Source organism: Suncus etruscus, chromosome 6 (genome assembly GCF_024139225.1).
Source record: "Suncus etruscus isolate mSunEtr1 chromosome 6, mSunEtr1.pri.cur, whole genome shotgun sequence".
NCBI classification, from domain to species: Eukaryota; Metazoa; Chordata; class Mammalia; order Eulipotyphla; family Soricidae; genus Suncus; species Suncus etruscus.
The window spans coordinates 70,836,104-70,863,867 of NC_064853.1; the positions used below are offsets into that span (position 1 = coordinate 70,836,104).

The 27,764-nt window shown below is 38.0% G+C and overlaps 1 protein-coding gene and 1 non-coding gene across 2 annotated transcripts in view; one reads left to right on the plus strand and one right to left on the minus strand.

Moving 5' to 3' along the window:
* CFAP61 (cilia and flagella associated protein 61) overlaps positions 1 to 27,764 on the minus strand; it is a 391,053-nt gene that overhangs the window by 121,436 nt on the left and 241,853 nt on the right. Inside the window, exons 20-21 of the mRNA XM_049774327.1 lie at positions 11,335 to 11,433; positions 4,488 to 4,656 (exon numbers count right to left, since the gene is read on the minus strand). Coding sequence (XP_049630284.1) covers positions 4,488 to 4,656; positions 11,335 to 11,433 — 268 coding nt within the window. The remainder of the gene's footprint in view (positions 1 to 4,487; positions 4,657 to 11,334; positions 11,434 to 27,764) is intronic.
* Positions 5,526 to 5,632, plus strand: LOC126012896 (U6 spliceosomal RNA). The gene has a single exon (XR_007497242.1). It is a non-coding gene; the product is annotated as a U6 spliceosomal RNA (small nuclear RNA).

Sequence of the window (27,764 nt, forward strand, 5' to 3'; positions counted from 1 at the left end):
TGGGACTTTGAGTCTCTTAGGAAGTTGTCTCTTGGGACTATTTCTTCATTTCTGGAGTGTTTTTCCCTAAATCTGCTTCCTGGTCCATGATGCACACCTATTTTATTTCTACATGAAAACCTTCAAGTATTTGAGGACAGAACACTGAGTGTTCACCTCTCTGGCCAACTTTGTGGAATGGTTTGGAGTCTTCAAATGGCTGGAAGAACTTCACCATGTTCTTCTTGTAAGTCCTAGAGGTGACTTCAAGAAACAAGCGTACTTCAGGTCTACTTCTGTTTTTAAGATATCTTCTTTGATCCAATCATGTGCATCATGTAATGGGCTCAAAAGTTGCTATCATCAGTACAAATTTTCCCCTTTTTCAGCATTATTTTTTCTCTAATTGATTCTATTTTGTTAGCTATTACTATTGCTACTACAGATACTGTTTGAATTTGCCTGACATATTTTGCTTGTACATTTTAATCTATTGCTGGTTTCTTTTCTTTTTTTAATGTTGAGGGTTGTTTTGCTTTGGTATTTCTCTTCTGCTTTGAAGAGTATCAAAGTATCCTGCTATTAAGGGAGAGCTGCCTAAACTCATGATATCCCCTTTTATTTTGTATTTGTATCATATATTTTTGTGGGTTTTTTTATATACCTTCACTTTTAAACACTATAGTTGCTTCCTTTGTTTTGTTTTATTCCCTTTGCACTTCTACAAACTTCCTTATTTAACAAATAACAAAGAGAAGGAAAGATGGAGAGGGACTCTTTTTATCAAAATACCTTATTGAACAGTTCACAAAGAGGAGAAAAGATAAAAAGTGGGAAAAATAAACAATCTAGTTTAAGACAGTGGACTCAATTGTCACCGTTTATAGGAACTAATCAGAAACCTAGTATGGTAGCAACCACAGTTACACAATAAAAGGAGGAAGAGGCCAAGAGGTCATTGAGAGTAAACAAGTAGGTAGAGAGTACTGGCCTCTTCCCAGTCTGAGTCCATCCTCTCATTTTCATTTTGAAAATATATGGTACCTCCACCCGAAATGGTCTCTTCCCAAACTAAAAGTCCATCCTCCCATTTTATTTTAAATATATATATATGTATTATATATTTTATATATTTATATATTTATATATTTTTATTAAGGCAGCCAAAAACCTGTATAGATTCAAGGGAGATGATCTAGGCCCCATCTCTCCAAAGCACCGATGTATTTGCAACTGTTATAAAACATTAACTTTTCTCTGAATTTGTTTTCTTATTTCCCCCTTTAAGCATCCTCAAACACCAGATCTTTTTCTGTTAAATGCTGTCAACTGATAAAGGGAAGAGTAATTCTTGGATCTATAACTAGGAAGGCATATCATTAGTGTAAATACCTCTCTTTTCTACCCATTTGCAGCAAATTCTTGCTTGGGGCTGCACCATTCCAGATGTTAGGCATTTATCTGCACAGTCTCAAATGTAATCAACCTATCTGGAGACTGCATCTGTATTGCTGACCCACATCAAGCTCACCATAACTAATGTCTTTGGTTTCTTCTCTTGCAGGAATCAAAGTTCATGCTTTGCCTGTTGGCTTTCTAGATCTGTTCTCCTTTTGAAGAGTGCTTGCCCACAGTATTCTCATGGTCAAAGCTAGACTCATTGCTTTTGAGTTTGACACATTGAGTCTTCCTTTCGTTGTTATTGTTGTTATTTCATTTGCTGTTGTTTTTATTGTTGAGATGATCTAAAATCAGGCTTGGAGAAACACTTCATTGCTCTATGATTCTCCATGAGCCATAAAGTGGCCTTTTGGTGAACTGTTGTAATGCTTTTTCAGGACCAGAGTGCACTCACCATTAAAAATATTCAAAATCAATAAAAGCATTGGGGAAGGGACTTAGAGTGCACTGAATGCAAGCTAGATTAATCTTCATCTTTCCAAAATGGAAAGGTCATAGATAATACCAGAAGATAATAGATGAAGGGAAAATTGGGAAGCCATGAAGTTAGACAGTGAAGAACTAACAACAGAAATACTTCAATGTGGGTTCCTCAGAGAAATGGGAGAGCAGATCTTATCACAAATTTAATACTTTATATAGTTTTTATGTTTCTTGATTTAAAAAATTATGTAATGTGCAAGTGGACATTCAAACACATTGCACAGGGGCCAGCTAGAAGGCTCTATGAAGGAGCACATGATTTGCATTGGGTTGAATTCTATTGCTTGCACCACTCAGTATACTGGAGCAGCACCCACACACCCCTAAATGTAGGTGCCAATGCATAGCAGCACATTTCAGTATGACACACGTCCTTCAAAAGTTCGAAGAAGAGTTAAGGTTTGAAATTGTATTTTATTTTCTTTACTTGGAGGGGGATGAGACCACACCTGGACATACTCAGGGCTTACCCATTACTTTATGCTCAGGGATCACTCCTGGCAGAGCTTGGGGGACCAGCTGCAGTGACAGAGATCAAGTCAGATCTGGCACTGTACAAGAAAAGTGCCTAAAGCCCTAGATTATCTTTCTGTGTTCCCCTTCCCCTGTAATTTTATTTTATAATAAACTTAAGTTTCAGTTTTGTCTTCACTATTTAATTTTTCTTTAAGTCAAAAATTGGAAACTGAGAAAAATGAAATCAGAAAACAAGTATCGGATGTTCTCCTGGAAGCTCTGGCACCACTCTGGGTATCTTTTGTTTTTTTATGGCCTTCTGAAAAGATTAAATTGGAACTCCCTTTATCACTTCTTCATTTCATTTTCTTGTAGAAAGGGCAAGAGCTTAATGTGCCAGAGACTAAAGCTGTGGGGCAGCTGGACATACATGGGCAGATGCCCGAATCCCTCTCTGGACAGCTGGCTGGGTCCTTCACTCCAAAGGCTAGAACTCAGCAAAGCCAGAAAGGTTGTGGGGGACATGGTAAATGTGGTACAGGTATTCTCTTCTGGTTTCACATTTTATCTTATTATTTTAGGCTGATTTAGATTTTTTCCCTTTAAGTTTTTACTTAAAATAATTTTTAGCACTAAATTAAAAAAAATCATTAAGCCACCATGAATTATGTAGTTATATGTGGTTGAGTTTCAGAAGTACAATGTTCCAACACTACCGCCAGCATCTCCTTCCTCCACCAGTGTCCCCAAGTTCCTTCTTGTCTACCTCCATTTTGACAAGCACATTTTTTACATTTGGGTTTTATGCTTACAGTATTGTTGATGCTGTAGTTTAAATATATACATATACCATACCTCTACACCACTGATGTGCCCAAGTCCCCTGAGCCTCACCTGTTACCTTCTGTCTGTTTCTTACACAATCACTGGCCCTCCCCCCAAATCTCTTCCTTTCTCCATCCTCATTTTTATGATCAAGGGTCAGGGGTCAAGGATTACACCTTCTCTCCTGTTATTACAAATTTTAAAAGAAAAAGACTGTGTTTTAGAATGAAGATATTTTTCCAATTATTTTTTTTATTCCCTTAACCAGGAAAAAAAATCCTGCATACTTTTGACAACTCTTTTTTTTTTCCAAAAAGGCACAGGGCTGGAGCGATAATACAGTGAGCAGAGCATTTCTTGCATGAGGTTGATTGAGGTTCAATCCCTAGTACCCAATATGGTCTCCTGAGCCTGCCAGAAGTTATTTCTGAGTGCAGAGCCAAGGGTAACCCCTGAATATTGCCAGGTGTGGCCCCCAAACAAAAACAAACAAAACCCAAAAAGACAGAAATAAAATACTCAGAGGTTGAGGAAAGCCTGAATACCCCAACTGTGGTCCATTAACTAGCAACAGCTGATCACCTGGGAGCCAGGCCTGCATTATCTCAGCCCCACACCATCTACTCTGAGTACAGTGAGAATCTGGATTGTAAGCAGATACTCAGGAGGTAGCATCCACATGACAATTTGGGAAGTGATGCTCTATATTCCAGCCTTCTCCTAGGTCACTGGGTATACAATTATCATCTGCCCTACTTGAGCAAATTTGTGGTCAAAAATAGTTTGGTGAAAACTTCCCAGGTAGGTCTCCCTTGTTCATGGGAGAAAATGTAATTCAAAGACAGACTTTGTGTGCCAGAGTGATAGTATAGTGGGTAGGGCATTTGCTTTGCACGCACACAGCCAACCCAGGTTCAATCTCACAATCCCAGCTGGTCCCCTAGTCTACCAGAAGGAATTCCTGAGTGCAGAGCAAGGAGTAACCCTGAACAGCACTGGTGGTGGCCCCAAAACAAAACAACAACAACATCAACAAAAAGTGTTTAACTTTTGGACAACTCCACTTTGCTGTGACTTTTCTCCTAGAGCAGAATGTCTTTCTTGGAAGGGTCTTTCAAGAGAGAGTTCTAACACTACTTTGGTCATATGTATGGACCTTGCTGGGCATGCTTGGAAAAAGCAGGTGACAGCTGTTCAGGGAAAAAGGTATGCTCTTTACCAATGATTTTGAGACCTAATGAACACAATGATCATTTATCATGACATATCATACATGGCGTTACCTGATACTGCTGCCCTGTGCAGAGGATGAGGTGGTCGTACAGCACAATTTTGTCTTTGGAAACCACAACATGCTTGGCTGCTCGATCTATGGCAGTCATCCGTCCAACGACCACATTGACCCAGGAACACAGCAACATCAGTGCGTGATCTTTATCATTAAAACAGTGGCTGTGGAAAGAAAAGCCCCATCCGTGACATTTGAGCAGCTGACAGTGGACGTTAATTAGACATCTGGTGAGCTGGTTCAAGTCCCCTGGCAGGCCCAGTCTATGCTCATGCTGAGAATAGATCAGGCCCAAGGTGAGAGAGTGGGTAATTTTTTTTGTTATAAGACACAGTCACAGATTGACATCTTCCCATTAAAACTGAATTGTTCCACCCTTTGTAAGCTAATTCAGAATGAGGAGAGAGAGAGAGAGTGAAAGTATAGAGTGAAAAATCATCAATTCAGACTCATCTGTTCCTGTTTTAGGAATTGTCAATTGGTTGGTTTTAAATTGAAATTTGAGGTGAATGATCATACTGGCCAAAGATTCCAAGGATCTGAAGATGAAAGTGACACCAAGAAGGATTTCAACATACATGGGCTCAAGTCCTCAAAAATCCATCACCTATCATGTTTGCCATTACTTTTCAATATAAGGCTCATTTGTGAAATTAGCATATGGCTGCATGCTAAAAATTAAAATATGTTTTAGTTAAAGAATGTGTCACAGTAAAAAAAAATTGTGTTGGAGGTATTTGGGCCTTGTTCCTTAGGGTAAACATGATATTTACAGGGGGACTGAAACTATGAACAGTGGGTTCAAAGTTGGATATGGAGCCCATGCTCCACCATTGGGCTTACTCTCTGCTCTGTGTTTAATTAATAACAACCCTGGAAAAAAAGAAATAGCCCTGGGATGACTGGAGAACTAATCCAGGTTGGCCATGCACAGGTCTAGTGCCTTATCTCCTGTGTTCTCTCTCTGACCCCCAGTTTTTGTTTTTTTTCCCCACAATTCTGGATTACATATGAGTTTAAGAATTCTACTACAGTGCTCACTTCAGCAGCACATATACTAAAATTGGAATGATACAGAGAAGATTAGCATGGCCCCTGCGCAAGGATGATATGCAAATTCATGAAGCATTCCATATTTTTAGAAAAATTTAAAAAATTCTATTACAAAGTGCAAAAAAGTGGTCTTCATGTAGTTTGTTTCATGTAGTTATATGGTTGAGAAACATTTCCATAATTTCAGAAAGCATTTGAAAGATCATATTCTGTAGCCTATCAGTGTGGGGTGGAAGAATATTATTAACATCTAGGATGTGCGATGGTCTGTGCCCATGCTTTGACACTAGGAAAGTGGGTCTGGAAGACTCTGCCTGACTTCTGATACTTCTGCTTTCTCACCTATCAGGGAGGGATGGCTGCCATTCCCACTAGCCTTTGTAGGGGCTGCATGTGAGACTAGATGCTTTTTTGTCAAGTGGCATGCATATATAGCAGGAATTATTCTAAATAATATTAATGATACATAATCCTGTTTACTCTCCATGGAGGCAAACAGGATTCTAAAGTAGTAATGGGAGAAAATTTTTTCCTTTTTGATCCACACAGGAGTCTGCTCTTACTTCACAAAAAGAATTTGAGTAATGGATGCACATTAGACCCCGTTACCAGGCCCTGGAGAGAAGGAAGCTCTGGGCTTTGTATCTCTCTGCTAAACAACACTTAAAAAACACACACACAGAAGAAAATTTCTTCTTAATAAGAAAAGAAAATCAGGGGTTAGCCGAGCACAGGAAAATGATACCTAGTGAGATGAAATTTTCTTTTTAAAAAAAGACCATTTGGGCACCATTACAGGAAAACAGAAAACGTCACCAATTTTGTCCCTGCCCAAGAGACAAAGGATTGTCTTATTTGTTATGCAGCCTTCTCATAATAGGAAGGGTACTGTCAAGGCTTCCAAAATGAGGAAAAATTAAATACAATTAGTGCACAGGGATTAGTCTTTTGAGGATTTGCTCAAAGATAAAAATTCTCAAGGGAAATTTGTGGAGGGCTATGACAATGTTATTTTTAATGACAGGAGGGCAATAGTGTTGATAATGTCAGAATGCATATTTCATAGTTGAGATTTGAAGCAGTGTCAAGTGGAAAGTGGCACTTGGGAACATCAATATTAGTTTTATTTATTTATTTACCCATCCTTAGGAGGCATTGTTTAGTGGGGCACTTGCTTTTGCAGTGTTTATTACACTGAGAAGATGTTTCTCAGTTTAAAATAGCACAATGTGGGAAACTATGATTTGATCAGACTATAATCCATACTGACCTTCCTCAATGTATCTTGTAAAGAGGTCAAGTTAATCATAGGAGATTATATGTGATATTTTTCAACATTATTTCCTAAGTAAAATATCTCAAAAAATTAGGATTTGAGTTCAAGTGATAGTATAGAAGGCTTAGTACATACCTTGCTCATGGCTAGCCAGAGTTTGATCTCCAGCACCACATATGATTACCCGAGCACTGCCAAAACTTAACATTGAGTGTAGAGCCCGTTGTAAGCCAGAAGCATCATCAGGTGTGCTCCCGACAAACAAAAATAATAGGAACTATCATATAACTCTCAAAACTCAAGACAGGAGTACCACTTATTGGCATCTGTTCCCATAACATAAAAACATTGATTTGAAAGAATATATGCAAATCTATGTTCATTGCTGCACTTAGAACAACAGATAATATATGGAAACAACTCAAATGCCCAACCACAGATAAAAGGATCAGGATGTTATATATATATATATATATATATATATATATATATATATATATATATATATATATATATACACTATATATATACATATAGTATATATAAACCATATATACACATATACTGTATATACTACTATAGTATATATACCTATATATATATATAATAGAATAACTATGTGGCTCTAGAAAAGAACCAAATCATGCAACCTGACACACAAGGACAGAAGTAGAGAATATCATGCTAAGTGAAGTCAGTCAGAAGTAAAGGGATAATTAAGGAATGATCTCTCTCATTTGGGGCTTAAAGATACACAAGATAGCAATGAAGGACCAAAGACAACACAATGAACTGGCCCACACAACTGATTTGGAGGAAGAATTTGAAAGGGACGGGTATAAGAGCCCTTGGGAAAGGGAGGTGTATGGTCATGTTGTGGTGTTGGAATTATGTGCATGGGAAGCCATCATTAGCAGTGTTTTAAATCAAAGAAGCTCAATTTTTTAAAAGCCAAAAATAATTTAAGCATAGTATTAAGATATGGTGAAATCCATCTTGGTGAACTATCTTTGAGGATAAGAGAAATACCTGTGCTAGGATTATCTAGAAAAAGAGCGAAGGAAAAGAAAATTATTAGTGAAAGTTCATGCTTCTCATATGAGTTAGATCCTTAAAATAATATCATAGAACATTCTAAAGATAGGTTTAAAAAAGATAAATAAAATTACAAGAAAAGTAGGCTAAAAAGATTTTCAAAAGGGAACACATATGAAGAGTGACTGCAAGTTTGAACCTTCATTTGTATCTATGTGGGCATCAGCCTTTTTTCCAGACTCGGGGGAAAAAAGATGAAATTTTGCATTCAACAATAATGCTAATGATAACTCAAACCACTGCTTAGATTAAATCTCAGAAGTTATATTTAGGATAGTAATTAAAATAATTAAAAAATAGGGACTGGAGGGGGCCGGAGAAACAGCATGGAGGCAAGGCATTTGCCTTGCATGCAGAAGGACAGTGGTTCAAATTCCAGCATCCCATATGGTCCTCCGAGCCTGCCAGGAGCGAGTTCTGAGCATAGAGCTAGAAGTAACCCCTGAATGCTGCCAGGTGTGACCCAAAAACCAAAATAAAATAAAATAAAAATAAAAGGGACTAGAGCAATAGGCAATAGCACATCAGGGAGGGTATTTTGCCTTGCACATAGCCGACCCAGGTTTGATCTCCATCTTATTAATTCAGCATCCCATACGGTCCCAGAATCTGCCAGGAGTGATTCCTGAGCACAGAGTCAGGAATAAGTTCTGAGTGCTGCAAGGTGTGGCCCCCAAAAACCAAAAAACATTATTAAAAAATATGGAAATCAGAGGCTAGAAGTTAAGGTACAGGGGTTAAGACACAAGCCTTGCATGTTGCTTGCTGATCCTGGCTTGATCCCTGGCATCACAAAGCACAAAGACAGGTATAGTCTTAAAAACCAACAGATGTTACCTCCAATATATATCTAATATTTATTAAGTTCTATATATTACTGTCTTTTGGTATGGGGTAGTTTAAGCCACACCAAGCTTATTCAACCAGGGCTAACTACATAAATGGCAATTACCTTAACTCCAATACTCTTTCTAGCCCCCAAACCCTTGTCATTTTCAAACTCATAACCAAATATAAAATTTCCTTTATCAGTGCATGACAGCCATTTAAATGGCAGCATTCCATTCACATTTTGGTTTTTAATCTCTGTTGATATAATATGCAACAACAAATTTTGAAGTGTCTTACTGTGTTATTATTCCCTGTATATAGTCTGATCGAAAACTTTAGCAGGTACTTTTGGATGTAAAGACTCAATTCATTATTCATTGAGCACCTGCTATATGCTACACTCAGTCACAGTTGCTGGGGTTACATCAGTGAACCAAAGACACATCATTCCAGTTTTTGTGGAGTTTTCATATATTGAAAGAATTCTAGACAATATTAAGAATAAAAATAACAGTATACAACTCAGCTGTAAAAAAACAAAAATGCTGGTATGTGGCTGGAACTGAAGAGTGTCATGCCAAGTGAAGTTAGTCAAAAGGAGAAGGTCGGGCCCGGAGAGATAGCACAGCGGTGTTTGCCTTGCAAGCAGCTGATCCAGGACCAAAGGTGGTTGGTTCGAATCCCGGTGTTACATATGGTCCCCTGTGCCTGCCAGGAGCTATTTCTGACAGCCAGGAGTAAACCCTGAGCACCGCTGGGTGTGGCCCAAAAACAAAAACAAAAACAAAAAAAAGGAGAAGGTCAGACACAGAATAATTTTTCTTACATATGAGCTATTAAAGAATCATTGTAGGGGAAAAGCAAATGTCCACAGCAACAGAAACTGAGAATTTATCTTCAGCAGGAAGTTTAGCACAGGTAGGTGTGGGTGGAGAAGAGATAGTGGGACAATAGGAAGAGGGAAGTGAACACCTAGCTGGAGGTATTCTATAGAGTAAAGAATATTCCTTATTAGATTGTAAACCATAGTGGCCAAAATAAAATAATTAAAAAAATTTAAATGCTTAGAAGAATTTCTAGTGAAACAAAAAATAGCTCAGAGTAAAGAAGGTTAAAATGTGCAGGGCCAGAGCAAAGGCACAGTGGGTAGGGTGCTTGGTTTGCACTGCCAATCCACATTAGATTTGTGGCATCCCATATAGTACCCCAAGTCTGCCAGGAATGATTCCTGAGCACAGAACCAAGAGTACTCTGTAAGCATCACTGGGTGAGGTCCAAAGAAACAAAAACAAACAAAAAATGTAGGGGGCCATCATTTATGTTTCATTTTTATCAACTTAAATTTAAGTAGCTGCATGTGATTACTAGCAGCACTGTCCTTGATAGAGACTGAAGAGAGACAGGATAGAAGCAGGGACTTCAGGAAACTGTACATAACCAAGCAGATCCTACGCAACAAGTACCAGGAGGTAATTTACGATCATTGTCTCCTATAACAACCTAAAATGGTGTGGATAGAAACCTGTATTAACCATGTTAAATCTCTCCTAAGACATTTACCAAAAACTAACATTTTTGGGAATACTTTGTTCAGAATGAATGATGGGAAAGGAAGGACACGTGAGTGCTAATTCATGGAGCTGGGAGTAGGCACAGCAGGTGTAGGTACAATTTCCTTGCATGTGGCCAAGCTTGGTTTGATCCCTGGCATCCCAGATGGTCCCACCAAGCGCGATCAGAAGTGGTCTTTGATTGCAACACTAGGTGTGTACCCAAAACAACAAAGTGTTAATCCTTTACTCTCATGTCAGAATTTGGTGCCATAATCATTTTCACCAGAAAAAGATAGCAAGCTTGGCTTATCATATACTTTTACTGCAAAAAAACTTGAAGTTAAAGACAAATGAGAACCCATTTGCACTAGACATATGATCTTTACCTACAATCCTTGCCCTTTGTACTGCACCCTAATAATGACTTCTCTTAAAAGAAACAACCACCAACAATCCCAAAGTTTAGAGTGTGACAAAAGTATTAGGTTGAAACAAACATGGGTCTAGTTTTACAGCCAAAGAAGCTATGACTTTTCTTATCACTTAAAGGTAAAGTAAATGTGTGTTCTCACCCCCCCCCACACACACACACATGGGGGGAAAAAAGATACTTTCCTAGATACTAAAGTTGGATTTCTAAAATTGTTCCTACCCCTGGAGAGAACAATTTCCTTCCTTTTGATTGAAAATATTAGGACATCATTTCTAGAGGCAGGGTGCCTAATTATTCTTGTACCTATGTTTTGCCACAGGAAATTAAAATGAATGGAAATTGTGTGATAATGAAATGGTACTTTCAGAAACGGATATTGTCAAACAGTGAGTCTACTTGGATAGAAACTATAGTACCTGCCTCTAATCTTCCCTGCCCAATCATTTCTGATGACAAATGGGCAGCGGCATGTGATACCCATATCCCTGCCTTTGTCACCCAACTCTGAGTCTTGAGGGAATTGCCTGGTGCCATGCAAACATAGTTCCAAGTTCCCTTGTGTCATCACTTATCTTCAGAATAAAAGAGCAAATATTCATACTCAGTTGCTAAAAACTTCCTTTCTTCAGACTGCAGAAGTTTTTTCCCTGGGAGTCCGTGGGTCGAAATCAATGTGAGATTGCTAAACTTCAGATGAGAGCTGGAAAACACAAAAACACACAAGATACGGTGTGGTTCAATAAAAGTTGGTTGTTATCACATGTCATCCAATTGTTGAACTTTTCTTTGAAACAAGGCACTATTTTGCCCTTTGTTCTAACAATGTCCTCTCTTAAACAAGGAATAAACCAAACAACTGACCACTTAAAGGATGAGAGGATGCTCCTGCAGTGAATTTGCGATTTTACCCAAAGTTGCACTATTGTAATTAAAGAAAAGTAAAAATTAATTCCTAAAAAAACATTATTCTCTTGTGTTTATGGGTGATTGTCTTCCCACTGTAACTTCACCTTGTCCTCTCTTTGCATCTTTGTCTTTATAAAAATTTAAAAAATAAAAAATAAATAAAAAACATTATTCTCAAAGTCCAAAAATTTGTGGTAAGGGAAAAGGATATTAGGTTAGTATAAATTAATGCAAAGTTTGAATGTCAGGTGACTTCTAAGCAACTGCCTGAATTCTTCAATTCATCTCCACTGGAGCTTATGCTTATAGTCAAACACTCTGCATGACTCTGTCTTCATAGATAACTGTTGTGATGAGGTCAGAAATATTTATTCCAATTTTTTTATGTGAAACTAAAACACAGTGATTGGCTCGACATTCTACAACTAGGAAGTCTGGAGGCATGTAAAACCAGTCTGCCTGGCTCTTCTCATCCAACATTTTGCTTCTTGGTTTATGCCTAAGTATTATCATCAAGATTACTCTATTTACTATTTTATCTTATTTGTTTAATTTACTTCTAAAAAGCTTTTTATTTTTTTCTGAGAAGTAGCAGTTTGGGCCACACCCAACTGTACTCAGGGCTTACTCTTTTTTTGTTTAAATTATCTTTACACACCGTGATTACAAATATGATTATAGTTGTATGATTACAGTCATGAAAAGAACACCCCCCCCTTTCACCAGTGCAACATTCCCACCACCAATCAGGGCTTACTCTTGACACTGCTGTACTCAGTCAAGATTCTCCCCTGGCAGGGTTCAGGAGACTATGTCAGGTCCTAGGGACTGAACTCAAGGCAGCCATATGCAGGACAAGCATCACCCATAAGAGATAACTTTTATTTTATTTTATTTTATTTTGGTTTTTGGGCCACACCCGGTGACACTTAGGGGTTACTTCTGTATATGCGCTCAGAAATCACTCCTGGCTTAGGGGACCATATGGGACACCGGGGATCTAACAGAGGTCTGTCCTGGATCAGCTGTGTGAAAGAGAGATGACTCTAAAACAATTTAAGCAGGACTGGGGGATTTTTTTTTTATCTCTCTGTCATCCAGAAGAAAATCTAGGCTGGAAATGACAGGTAATTTGTTCACTCAACAAGCTCAGAAGCAGCATGACAGCAATGAAGGCCCACAGAGCTCCGACGCCCGTTCCTCCACCCACCCCCTCCCCCAGCTGCCCTCTCATTAGCAGGCCAATGCAGGTTAGTGGGTGCTTCTGAAGAACTTTCCTACTGCAAATCTGCCTTCAGTGCATTTTTATAGATGAGCTGATCATTTTATACTACATGCTTCAGGATGATGAGAAAGATATTTTCCCTCAAAATTTCTACTTTGTTCACTTAAAGTCCCCTTAAAATAACCAAATAAAAAAATAGATGGATGGAGAGAGAGAGAGAGAGAGAGAGAGAGAGAGAGAGAGAGAGAGAGAGAGAGAGAAGGAGAGGAGAGGAGAGAGAGAAGCTCACTGAGTTAGAGGAAAACACCTGCTCTCCTTTCCCATGAGGAAATTGGAAATTTTCCAAATGTGGAAAAGCTATCAATTTACTGATAATCTGTTAAGAACCACTGAAAGCAGCAGAGTTTTGGTGATAGTATGAACCTGCAATGTAATAAACTCAACTGAACCTGACATTTAAAAAAATAACTAAATATTATGAAAGGTTTTACCCTAAAGTCTCTCTGGATGTATGTCATTTAGGAATGAATATTCTCCTTTGATACAAAGAAAACTGAACACATCTTATCTGCTAATAAGAATAAAAACGTTGACCATGTTCAAATAAAATAAAGGTCACAATTAACCCTGGGAACTTATGACTGCAAATGTACTTCAATGACAGGCATTTTTCCTATTTAACAGAAGATACAAATAATAAAAATCATGTTTATATTCACTGCAGTCAAAATTTAGTTTAGCTTTGGAGCCCAGTTGATCAAACTGTGGTTTATTTTACCCAAATAATGCAAATATACATAGGGTCTTTTGACATTTCTCTGTGAATAGAAGACTCATAATCATCCAATATAAATCAAATGACTGGTAAATTGCCAAATGATCACAATGTCTTATCCTGAATTATACTATTATATAATTAAAGATTTCTCCAAAATACTAGGCCTTTTACTCATATATAAGGGACCTAGATTTCTATTCCATTTCTTTAGTATTAGCAAAAAGCTTCTTGTGTTCTTCACTGTGGCTCTTCTTATACCTCCTCTGATATTCAAATTCACTGTTAACCTTCTTCATTTCCCCTCTTTTTCATTTGTTTTGGTTTTTGGTTTTGACCCATATCAAGTGGTGCTCAGAGGTTATTCTTGGCTCTGTGCTGAGAAATTACTCTTGGCAGGCTTGGGAAACCATATGGGATGTCAAGATTGAACCTAGATCAGCCACATGCAAGGCAAACTTCCTATTTATTGTACTATCACTGAGTCTCCCTATTTTTCCTCCATGTGAGTAAATCTTCCACATAAAGAAAAGAGCCTAAACATCCATGAACCTCCCTTCATCCTTTCCTTCAAAAGGACTCTCTCTCTCTCTTTGTCCAACCTTTTACACCCTAACCTTCTTGTCTGTGTGGATTATTATTTGCAGCAGATAAATATTACCAAGATCTCCCCCCAAAAGGGGACAAGGGGATGGGAAGTAATTTCTCATTCTGGGAACTATTTGTGGATTCACAAATACCCAACAAAGGATTTAACAGCACAGATTCACAGCAAATAAGTTACAAATATATGGTGTATTTTGCAGAAATGTTATTTTTAAGATAGGCTGATATATTGATTTTACACTTTAAGATTATTGCTATGGAAATATTACCTGCCTTTGGCTAAAGGTGGGGTAAGGATTACAAAAGCTTCATTTACATTTCAGAGAAGGGGGAGATGTGACTCCACCCTGGATTTATGTGTAACTACCTGCAAGACCTACCCATTCCTGGGAGGGGTCTTGGGAAGGTTAGATAAGGCCTTTGACCCAAGGGATTAGGGACTTGGCCAGCATGGAGAGGTAACAGGAGACATGGCTGGAAAAGCTAAGATGCAGGGCAAGCTAAGGATAGCATGCGTAAATGGTTAAGATTGACCACACATGTGGTGGATAGGGCATGAATAAAGCTGATACTTCCTGAAGCCTGCTTTTGAGTGAGATTTCTACCCACTGCTTTCTGGACCCAGATACCTGCCGGCTGAAGGGGGTTGCAGAGCCACGTGGGTTGGGATGGCAGAAAAAGTTCCCTCCATGTGTCCACCACCATCGAAGCCCATCTTAAGGGTTCTAACTCTACACTTTCCCTTTTCACATCTCCAAATGAACCTGTATTTCTCTTCATTTCTCCCTGATTCAGAAGGCAGAGGTGGTATATCTCCATTAACTGTTTTCTTTGGTTTGTCAAGGTCCTTTCCTAGCCCTCTCTCTACTCTCAGTAAATTTCTTTTATGATGACATTTAAGAAACTTATAAAAAACCATTTTAGTGCTGATAAGGTGAAGCTATGAAGTTAACAAGGATTCTGACCTGTTCTCTCTCTCTCTCTCTCTCTTTCTCTCTCTCTCTCTCTCTCTCTCTCTCTCACACACACACACACTCCTTTCTCAGTAATCCAAGGTGGTTCTGGAGTCCCACTCATCACAGCTCACATTGACATTCTAGGCAAAAAGAAGAGTGGGTGGAAAAAAAGAGCTCCCAAATCTTCCTAAAAGAGTCCCATTACATTAATGACTACAATGCCAGACCTCTGTGACATGACCATATATGGCTGGAAATTAAAGGCTGAAAAATACATTTTTCTGAGATTTGTATTTTCTAGGGTTGTTAGTAAGAACAGTGAAGCATGTTTACAGTGGAGGCTATTAGAAGTCTTTACACATGTAGCAAGTCTAATGGAAGGGTGAATGAGAACAGGGAAGGGCCTCATACCCATCTAGATTCAGGCAGGCAACAGATGCCAGCTCTGCAGAGGCAACTGATTGGAGGCAGAGGCATGGGGAGGGTGCCTGCAGGCAAGATAGGATGGGCCATTTTATGGCAAGTAGCAAAGGCAAGGGAAGGCCATCACATATCTGAACACATCATATGGCAGCTCTGTTGGACTCCTGGCTCTAGCATTTTCTATCATTATACCTTGAACTAATTGTCTGGATGTACAAAATGGGAATAATTTTAGAGGCAAGTACCACTTGAGTACTATGAAGATTAAATGAAGTAGCAGAAATAAAAATTTTAGAATATTATCTGCTGCATAGAACATTTTTAATTACATTATTTTTGTTGTTGTTGTTAAAAGTCATGAGCACAATATAGAAGTTGACCTAAAAAACAAACTCAACCCCCTTGGTAACATACTTCAAGCTATTTCATGAAAGTTGCCAACCATTTTTATGCCTTCATATGAAATGATCACCAGTATTATCATTTTACTCAATTTATCTTTTCTGATACCTATTTCTGTAACTGATATAGAAAGACCCAAATGTTTAATTTCTATCAAAATTTGATTTCTAGTAAACATAACTATCAAAGAGTCATATTCCAATAGTATAGTGTGTCAAACGTAAAATTTCAATAAATTTTAGCTCTTCTGTAGATTAAATATGAAAAAAATTATTTTGAGAGTTTTCATTTTGGTCATCTATGAATATTGAAAAAGTTCCCACAAAAGAAACATTGGGGCTAGGGATGATACATCTTGGGTTAGGACATGCATTAAATGAAAATGAAAAATGGCAGGAACAGAATTATAGAAAAACAAATAAACAAACAAAATAAAAATATGACTGTAGGAACTAATGAGTTGACTTAATGTATAGAAAAAATATCAAATGTCTTTGTAAGTCCTTTTCTCCAGAATCAAAGGTCACTATGGCATGTAAAAAAAAAAAAAAAGAAAAAGAAAAAGTTCAAGTTAAGTGCTCTAGCCAATGAAACATTAAACAAGTGCACCTGCATTTTCGCAGCAGATAATTCCAGCGGGGATTTCACGTTGCTGTGGATACAAAGGGAGGAACAGCTCAAAGATACTTGTAAAGCAGGGAGGGATTAGAGTATCCAGGGAAATAAGTAAAAGGTATTGCATTTCATCCCATGCTTCGGGAGGACAGCTACAAAATTAGGTCTAAACATCCTTATACCTCAAATAAAGAAGGTCACATTGCCAATTTATGGGGAACATGACAAAAGAAACATAAAACTTTTCATGTTGTTTACCCTTCGAAGCCCTAGAAACCTGCAAACCTGCCAGGTGAATTTTATTTTTTAAATGGTTTTGCTGACTTTTTATTTTTGCCATGGCAAAAGCCACCAACAGGTGATTTAATTACTTTATTTCAATGATGTTTTTACTTGAACAAATAGAAATTGTAGAGAGAATATAATTTTTCCACATCAACTGAAATGTTAGGTTAATTTACTAAAATAGTTCTGAATTGTTCAAATGATGGCAAAATTTCTTGCCAAAAGATAACCTGACCTCATATTTTATTAAACTTATATTTTATTCTTTTCTAAAGCAAACAGTTAACAGTTTCAATTCAGACTTGATAACATCTAATGTCATAAAATTAATGATAAAATGCTCTAGGTGGGGTTTAAAATTGAGTCAAGCAAACTTCCAATGTAAAAAAATTATATGGAAAATCAAATCAAAACATTAAAATTATGGCACAAATTAAGATTTTTCCCCAAAATTATTTTACTTTTTTTCCTATTTAGATCAGATTTCTGAGCCGGGTTCTTGGGTACTTCATTTTTGTTAGCACCCCAAACAGACTTTCAGTATCAGCTTTCAGTATCAGCTTATCTGGCCTTCAGAAAAAGACATCCACAGACCAGGGGTAGGATGAAGGACGTTGAGTCTTCAGAGAAATCAATGGAATGTTCATGAGGCAGGAAAGAGGTGAAAAGTTCTCTCTGTGATTCAGAGTCTATCTTCCCATTTTGCATGGCACCTCTGTTCATGAAATCCTCAAATAGAACCAAGAAAGGAGTTAGGAAGCAAATCTCATAAGTATTCCTGAGACAGGTTTAGGTCTTGGTGTAGGGAATTTATACTCAACATTGAACCAAATTATCAGCATTGAACCCAGATATTAGGAAGCAAATCTCATAAGTATTCCTGAGACAGGTTTAGGTCTTGGTGTAGGGAATTTATACTCAACATTGAACCAAATTATCAGCATTGAACCCAGATATTAGCATCTGATTGGAGTAACATAGGTGCTCAGGTAAATCTCCATAGACCTGCCAGGGCTGAGGCTTATTACCTGGATAAGGGGCTTTGAGAGACAGTTTGGGTATTCAGCAACTCAGGTGAAAAGTTCCTGTATCTCTGTATAAACATGTAACATGAATCCTGACAAAATTAAAATGAATTCTCAAAGCTTGAAACATCTACTTAAGTAAGAGTGAAATTTGGGAGTTTCCATAGAGCAGATTAAAGAAAACCATGCTTTATGATATGAGGGACATGGACATGGTCCTTCAAATACATGATACATGTATTTCTATGTATTTTATTTTTATGTAAAACATTAAAACCTTTTATTTTTATTCTACACTTATATACATTGAGCATCTACAAGCTGTGAACATAATATAACAGCTAAAAAACACAAGTGCTGCCTGGCGGGCCCTGAAATAATGATGTGATTTACAAGTTATAACAATTTACTGGAAAAACATGGTTTGGAAACAAGCTTATTAAAATGCTTTATTACAATGAGAAATTATGGGGTGAAACTGGGTTCCATCTAGATAATAATGGCAATTTTTAAGAAATGTCTATATAAATGGTCTACTAAACCAACAACTACCTAGTAAATCTAAATATAAAAATATATATTTCTTGGACCTACCCCAATACTACTGAATTGTAACCCTGAAATAAGGGCTTTAAAAACTCTTTTTAATGGTCAGCCCATGTGATTTCTTTGTGACATACATATCCCTTGATTAATAATAAATATCCATCTCTATCTCATAAGCATTTTAGGCCTAAAGTCTCTGTCATATGATTTTGGTATATCTACCACAGCCTTTTTAAGGAAGTTGTTTGCTTGAATGATTGTGCTCCAATCTTTTACTTTAAATCTATGTTTGCTCTGACTTTCAGATGTGTTTCTTGCAGGTAGCAAAAACGTTGGTTTCAGTTTTTTTGATCCAGTTAGCCACTCTATGTCTCTCGATAGGTGCAATTAGTCCACTGACAATGATAGATATTATTGTCATGACGATTTGTGTCATCTTTTTGTAGGAGTTTGGTGTGTTTCTGGAGTTTGTGTTGCCTTAAACTACCCCCTTCATTTCTTCATTTAAGTTTGGATTTGAGTTTGTAAAATTCCTGAGCAGCTAAAGTCTAGCTGGTGAATTATTCTTGATGATGCATTCATTTCATTGTGGTTTTTTTTTTTTTCATTATTTCCCACTGCTGCTGTCAGGCCTGGCAGTTTGCTTGTGATAAGTCTACTGTAAATCTTTTTTGTATATATAATTTTTATTTTGACCAAAGTGGATTATAATCATTCACAGTTAAATTTTAGGTATATAGTGACCTTGAATCAGGGACATTCCCACAACCAATGTTGTCCTATCTCTCCCCCCTATTCCCAGCATGCATCCCATATCCTCCTTCTTTGCTCCCTAGACTGCTAGTATAAGTGGTCCCCTTTGTGTCTAGCTTGTTGTAGATTGGGTATCGATCCTGTTGTCGTTGGCTTTGCATTTGGTACCTAAATCTGATCATTTTTGGGGGGGGGTGTCACACCCAGCAGTGCTCAGGGGTTACTCCTGGCTCCACTCTCAGAAATTCCTCCTGGCAGGCTTGGGGGACCATATGGGATGCCAGGATTTGAACCAATGACCTTCTGCATGAAAGGCAAATGCCTTACCTCCATGCTATCTCTCTGGTACCTAAATCTGATCATTCTTTATTTCTACTCAATGTTCATACAACTGTTTGGTCTTGGAACCCTCCATTATTTCCCCCTCAGTTTGTGAGACAGAACAAGATATATGTTTCAAGTTATGTGTTTTTTTCTGGAAAAAAGGGGGGGCAAAACTCAAACAAGCTAAAAATGGGAGGAGTCCTTCTAGAGGCTATAAAGATCTGTTTAAAAGAAAAAAGGGAAAAAGGAAGAAAAACATAACAATAATACTAAAAAAAAAAAATCAAACTAAGAACCCAAAAAGCACCACAGCAATAAAGACAATGAACAATAATCCCAGTCCTGAAATAAAAACAAAACAGAGCACAAAAACATAAAGCAAAACAAAGTAAAACAAAACAACAACAACAACAAATTGTGCTTTTTTTCTGCATAGGTACAGTAAATATTGGGGAGATTAGAAAGGGAATTCCCTTGGTCTAAGAGATACAGGGTTTTTCCACCCTTGAAGTATACTGTCATGTGCATAATTCCAGGTTTCATGCCTGTTCATTTACTCTCTCCTAGATCCTTTTGTGGTGTCTGGAAATTATCCGCTCAGTCATGGATGATGAGATTAGGTTTGTAACTAGAGGTTTTGGTATTTACACAGGCCATAGGATGGAGCCTAGGATGGAGTCTTTTCTTATGGTTCTAGAAATTTTGTTCCATCACTGTTGTTTGAATCAGTTTTCTGTAGTTGGTGGTCTTGGTTTTTGCATGGATCTGAAGTCAAAGCCTAGGATGGAGTCTTTCATTATGTTTCTAGAAGTTCAGCTCAATTGCAGTTGTCACAGTCAGACCTCTGGAATTAGAGATCTTGGTTGTTGTACAGGTAGTAGGACAAAGCCTAGACTAGGGACATTTTTATTGGTCCCTGAGTAAATTCTGCCCCAGTCATGTTTGTCACCATCAGTCTTCTATAGTTAGTGATCTTGGCTTTTGCACAGATCAAAGGATCACATGTCTTCTGGTTTCATTTTATGATGTTGAGGTAAAAAAACCTGTTCTTAGATCAAGTTTTTGCCATTTCCTCATTGTCAGGATGTCATATCATAGCTGGCGAATGTTGATATCAGAGCCATATTGGGAATATACCAGAGGGAGTTTGGTTCCTGGAGCTGTTGTGGAGAACTGTGTTGTTCTATGTCTGAGATCTAGGGTTTGGGTTTGGATGGATGCTCTCTAATCACATGTTGAGACCACATGGCATATGTTCAAGGTGGAAGGCGCCCCTATATTGTGAAATGTATGAGTTCCTATCCCTAGTAGATGAGAACTTGTTTCTATACGTAAAATTTCTCCTTTTTTAGTATGCCTGTGCAAAAAAGAAATGGTGCTATATTATATTTTTGGTGCATTTGGGTGTGAGAGTGTCAGGCACCATCATCTCTGTGCCCTGGTTCTGACCTGAGTTTTTATCCCAGGCAAGACTTTTTCTTGTATGTTTTTGTACCAAGCAGAACCAAGACAGGTGAAGTTAAGGAAGAGAAGAAAACAAAAACAGGACAAGCACACACACATACATACATACATATATATATATATGTATATATATACATCCACATATATATGTATATAAAGGAAAATAAAAATGAGTTTAAAACATTAAAAATATCTGAGGGTTTATGTCTGGGAATTCTGTTCTGATCCACTGGTCTGAGGTCCTGTCTCTGTTCCAGTACCATGCTGTTTTAATTACTATGGCATTATAGTATAGTTTCAAGTTAGGTAAGGAGATGCCTCCCAACTTCTCATTTTTCAGTATGTGTTTGGCTATCCTGGGTCTTTTGTGGTTCCAGATGAATTTTGTAATTGATTGTTCTATTTCTTTAAAGAATTGTGCCTGGATTTGGATAGGGATTGCATTAAATCTATATAGCAGTTTGGGTAAGATAGTCATTTTGACTATGTTAATTCTACCTATCCATGAGGATGGGATGTTCTTCCATTTCTTTAGATCGTCTACAATTTCTTTCTGAAGTGTTTTGAAGTTTCCCTGGTATAGGTCTTTCACTTCTCTTGTAAGGTTGATTCCTAGATATTTGATATTTTTTGATACTATCTTAAATGGGATTGTATTTTTAATCTCTCTCTCCTCAACTTCATTGTTTGTATATAAAAACGCTACTGTCTTTTGTGTATTGACTTTGTATCCAGCCACTTTGCTGTATTGGTTGATTGTTTCTAGAAGTTTTTCTGTGGACTCTTTAGGGTTTTTGATGTATATCATCATATCATCAGCAAATAGAGCTAGCTTGTGTTCCTCTTTCCCTACTTGAATTCCTTTGATTCCCTTCTCTTGTCGGATTGCTATTGCTAGGACTTCTAAGGTTATATTGAATAAGAGTGGAGAGAGTGGACAGCCTTGTCTAGTTCCTGAACTTAGTGGGAATGCTTCTAGTTTCTCGCCATTAAGTATAATGTTGGCTGTAGGCTTTTCATAAATAGCTGTAACTATCTTAAGGAAGGTGCCTTCTAACCCTATTTTGCTGAGTGTCTTTAACATGAAAGGATGTACCATGTAACATGAAAGGATCCAGTACCCTGCACCCAGGCGAGGGGACACCCAGATAAACCCTCACCAGTCTCCTGAAAGAAAAGACAGCCAACTCCCCTGTGGACTCATGCTGCGAGGCCCTCCCTACTAACTCCCTAACGCGGACTGTTCCTTGAAACTGGGCCTAGCTCCAAAAGTATCCCCAATGCAAGAACTCTTCCAAGACCTCCCTGCCGCAAATTTTAATAATCTGAAGAAGGTCAGGGGATGTGTTAGGAAGATGCCTGGGAACCCACACACCACAAGAAAAACCCAAAAGACAATGGGAAAAACTGTACTTCCAACATAGGCATAAAACCTGTAATACACCACCTCTTACCTGCTCTCCCCCAAATGTAAGGTAGTCCTCTGCACCACTTTGGTTCCTTAAAAACTTCGCTAACTTATTTTATTTTTATTTATTTTTTTGTTTTGTTTTGTTTTTTGTTTTTGTTATGTTTTGTTTTGTTTTTAATTTATTTCTTTATCTTTTTTAAATGATTGTCCTCTCTCTCTCTCTCTCTCTCTCTCTCTCTCTCTCTCTCTCTCTATATATATATATATATATATATATATATATATATATATATATATTGGTGAGCACATACTTTTTTAATTCCCTTTTTTTTTCCCCCTCATTTTTGGGTATGTGACCTGTTTCGGTTATCCCATCAATCCATCCACAAATATACAGACATTATAATGTAGCACCACTTCCCCCGGCAAAGGCACACTAAGTAAAGGGGAAATCTTACATAAAAAAAAAAAAAAAAAAAAAAAAAAACTAACAAGTTTAAGAAAAATCATTTAAGTTCAGTTTAAAAGTTTTTAAACAATTGGCGATTGTGAATTATAAAATTTTTTTTTGAATGCTGAAGCCTTACAGAAGTCAGGAGGCATTCCCGTGGCATTCAAAAATAACCATTTTACCTCCTGCCAAGCTGTTTTCTTACAGACTTCCTGCAGCTTCCCGCAGTCCTGTCCTCATTCACTTCAAAACAGCCTGTCACCCCTCCTGCTAGCCCACCATTCCTGCCGGACCTGTTTCTGACTGACTCTGCCTAAGGGGGATGCGGGATGATACTCTGCCTGGCAGTCCTTCTATAAACCTTCAGCATGCCCACTGCTACCAACAACCCTGCTGACCTCCACTGGGGAGCTGAGACTCATCAAGGCATACCTTTGACACAGGTCATGGGCGTGGGACCTTGCTTACTCGGACCATATATGCACCCCCCCTGTCCAACTATCAAACATTTGCAATCAAACTATTGTGGTTAATAACACTTCCATCTTCATTGAAGCCCCCAGCTCCACTGGACATTCTCCCCATATTGTTACTAAAATGTTTCTTGCTTATCATGACTATTAGCTTTGTTAATGCCTAGATTAACCATCAAACCTGTTGGTCCAGTTTCCACCTCGAACCTCATCCTGCAGATGGTCAACGCCTCCACCATCACTGACCCTGCCTATCTGCTATTCATCTCAACCGCCCTTCTGCTTTGGCGACCCCCTGCCTGTCTCTGACCCCTTCGCTCTGCAATCCAGCCCCAAGCCTCACTTCGGCATCACCTTGGAACAGGTGGTGGAACTTGAACTTTGCCTTTTGGTACCCAATATGATTCCCCCTAAAATTGTAATCAAATTCTTGTCGTTGATTTCTCCTTTCAGTTCATGGTTGCCCCCAATTTAACGTTTTTTGCCTGTTTCACTAGTTTATCTCCCCCATTGTTTTACAATTGTTTCTTTAGTCCTAGTACCTCTGTGATTTGGTTGTTTTAATGCCTAAATTGACTGTTAGATCAAAAATTGCCTTATTACCTCTTAAATATAATCTTGTGTCTCTCCCCCGCTGCAGTACAAAAATCAAACACTGCCATCACCCTAGCCTTATTAAAAGGCCTAGGTGTTATTGGTGTAAGCACAAATATTTATTCATTGGTTCATACTCTAGAATCTGCTAATGCCTTATAACTGTTGCTAAAAATGTTTACAAACTTAAAGAAGTTTACACTATTGTTGATTTCCTAGCAAAGAGTGCAGAATAACCGCCGTGGTTCAAAATTAACATTTTTTTTGAGGGAGGGGGGGGAATTTGTGTCATCCTTAGAGTAAAATGTTGCTTTTTAAAATAAATTCGGCTTATCTAGAGATAGCATTCAACACATAGAGGATAATTTAGTAAATAGATAAAAAGATATAGAGCAGAGTGAGAGCTGGTACAAAAATTGGTTTTCTACCACTCCATGGATAACAACAGTGCTCCCAGCCTTTTTGGGGCCCTTCATTGGCTTTATGTTGCTTGTTTCCTTTGGTCCTTGGGCTTTTCGCAAACTCACCACCTTCGTAAAGAATCAAGTGGATGAAGCAACCAGAAAGGACTCTAAGGTTCTGTACCAACAACTATGCACCTCAGAAGACCAGCTGACACCTGACATATCCCCTCCTGCCAACTCTCCGCCACTTAAGTTTGAAGTTATCGAGGAGCTGGTGTATAGACCTCAATCTGTGCGCTCGCGCCTTGCCAAGCTTTGGAAACGACTGAATCAAGGGTAGCAGATGCGGTGACTGGAAGCCCCACACCTCTTCACCCAGTGTGGCCAGTCCACCGAGGCACGTCTGTCCCTTCTATATTGTATACTAAACAGGGGGAGATGTGGGAGATCGAGCACCCCACATATCAAAGGAACTCTGAATGAATTTTCCACCGCCTGCCTGATTCAAGCCACAAAAGTTTGCATAGCCCCGAACCAACAGAAAACTCTGCAAATAAATTTAGCTCAGCACAAAGAATCTGGCTTAACCAGATGCCTTAACCTTTCCATGGAACCTGTTTTTGTAACTGCTCTCAAGCATGTAGTTATAGATATGTTTTTGTAAAGTTTAAATTATGATCCTTATTGCTTGCACAAAAGATAGATCTAAATGGAAAATAGGCTAAACAAATAATTGTATTTGCGTAAATATCAATTAGCTATTTGTTTAAGAATTTGCTTCCCCTCCCCCCATCCTGCCAGGTTCCTCTTTATCCTTCCCGCCATCAAAATGTGTTTATGCTCCCATTGGTTAAAATTGTTGTACTTGTAAAAAAAAAAAAAAAAAAGAATTTCCATACAGTTTCCCCATGGAGTCTGAACCAGATAATATTGTCACTAATTGTGAAAAGGGTTACTTTTGTTACCATATTCCCACCAACATAGGTTGTTTTGTTTGTAATCATTTTTATTTATGCTATTGTCACTGGTGTGCAATGGTTTCTTGTTGTTTTGACTTGTATTTTCCTCATAATAAACAGCATGAACACGTAAAAAAAAAGGCAAAGAAAAAAAGTTACAATCATGAAAAAAAAATTTTATGTTTGTTTATGACTGGAAAGTTCACTAAATGCAGTGTTTTATAGACAGTTGATCTAGGTTATTATGCCAAATGATACTTTGTAAATTGCTGTGGAAACTATTTTCAGATACTGATGCTTAATGTCTTAAATTCAGAATTGAACACATTCAGAATTTTCTAGTCTCTACGCTACTCTCGATAATACTATTATTCTCTCAATAAAGAAAGGTATTAAATATGAAAAAAAAAAACATTTCTCAATGCTCATGCTATATCCCATACCAATTAAATCAGAATTTCTGGAAATAAAGCCCAGGCATCAATATATACTTTTAATACTACAGAAAAATTCTCATGTGCACTCACAGGAATACCAATGGTTCTCAAATTTACCTGGAAATAAAAAGTACTGGAATAATTTATTAAAACATGGGTTTTGGGTTCCAACCTGGACCTATAGAATCAGAATTTGAAAAGGTCTTATGGTCTGTGCATTTAACAATGCATTTAACAGTATATGCTTCCCATCTTTGAAAAACTTTGAAAACCTCTGTTTTAAAATAATGAATCAGTAGAGGATGGTCCAAAGTCACTAAGAAATGAATTTTTCTTTGCACTAATATGAGTCATTCCTGGAATGGTATCTTCATTAGACTACTTGCCATATTTACAACTTTCTCAATAAATGAAACAATAAACAAACAAAAAAAACATTAAAAATAATCAGGCTTGAAAAATGAGTTTAAAAAAAAAGTAATTAAGGGAACAAAGTGATGCAGAGAATACCTTACATTTGGATATAAACAGGTTAAGAGGTAGTATTCTGAAGGCCTTAAACTTTCGCTTGGAGCTGGGTGATGGCTTCTTGGGGCAAGAATTCGGAATTGATACCTAATCAGCTAAGAACTAAAGGTAAAGAGCATTAATAAGGTGGGATATCATATTGGGATGGGGGTAAAGGGATAGCAGGATTTCTGAAGGGGGAAAGTGGGATAAGAATACTTCCTTGTATGTTATTTTCTTCTTTTCTCTTGCTGCTTTCATCAGTCTGTCTCTATTATTTTCATCATTGTGACTAGGATGTGCCTTGGGTGCTTTTGTTTCATTCTGTTTTGGCTTTCTGGGCACTGAGGATGTGGATACATTCACTCCTCAGCTCTGAGAATTCTCTTTTGGTTCTCTGGGCACTGAGGATATGGACACATTCACTCCTCAGCTCTGGGAATTTCTCAGCAATGATGTCTTTGACTGTTTATTCCTCATGGGGTTTTCTTCCTGGCTCTATTATGTTATTTCTGTTGAATTTACCCCAGAATTCTATTGTTATTCAGTTATTTTAAGTATTTTCCAACTACTCTTAATTTATTTTAAGGCTCTTTTCCTACTTCTTCTGTTTTATAGAATAATTATACAGCTCATCTTCCAAGTCACTGATTCTGCTGTCCTCAGCAGCTTTTACACTGCTGGTGAGACCTTTCAATGAGTTTTACTTTCTGCCTACTGGACCTGTTGTTTTTATTGAGTACAGAGACCACTCTGGGTGATGAAGTAAGTACAGAGTAAGAACAGATTGTTCACGCTATCCTGAGACAGTCAGCCAGGTTTGCATGTAAGTTGATCTCTGTTTTGGGGTAAAACCAAGTTGTAGGGGCTGAAGAGATAGCATGGAGGTAAGGTGTTTGCCTTTCATGTAGAAGGACGGTGGTTCGAATCCTGGCATCCCATATGGTTCCCCCCCACCCCGTGCCTGCTAGGGGCAATTTTCTGAGCATAGAGCCAGGAGTAACAAAAACAAAAACAAAAAAAACAAGTTGTAAACAAACAGAAACAAAGGAACAATGGATGAACTTTGTGTTGGGTAAACCAAGTTGTAAACGAACAGATACAAAGAAACTCGGGATTCAGGGCAAAGCAGTGGCGCAAGTGGTAAGGGGTCTGCCTTGTGTGTGTTAGCCTAGGACGGACTGTGGTTTGATCCCTCAGTATCCCATATGGTCCCCAAGCCAGGAGCGATTTCTGAGCACACAGCCATAAGTAACCCCAGTTACTCACTGGGTACACTGGGTGTGGCCAAAACAAAACAAAACAAAGAAACAAGGGATGGTCTTTGTTCTGGATAAAACAAAATATAATATAATCTAACAGACATGTCCTTCATGTCTTATCAGAAAGGCAATATAGGTGACTGATACAGGTTGGATCTTCAAAACTTTGTTCATTAAGAGTGGAGGAGTTTTGCATTGCTTACCCATTGTGACCTTTGCATGTTAGTG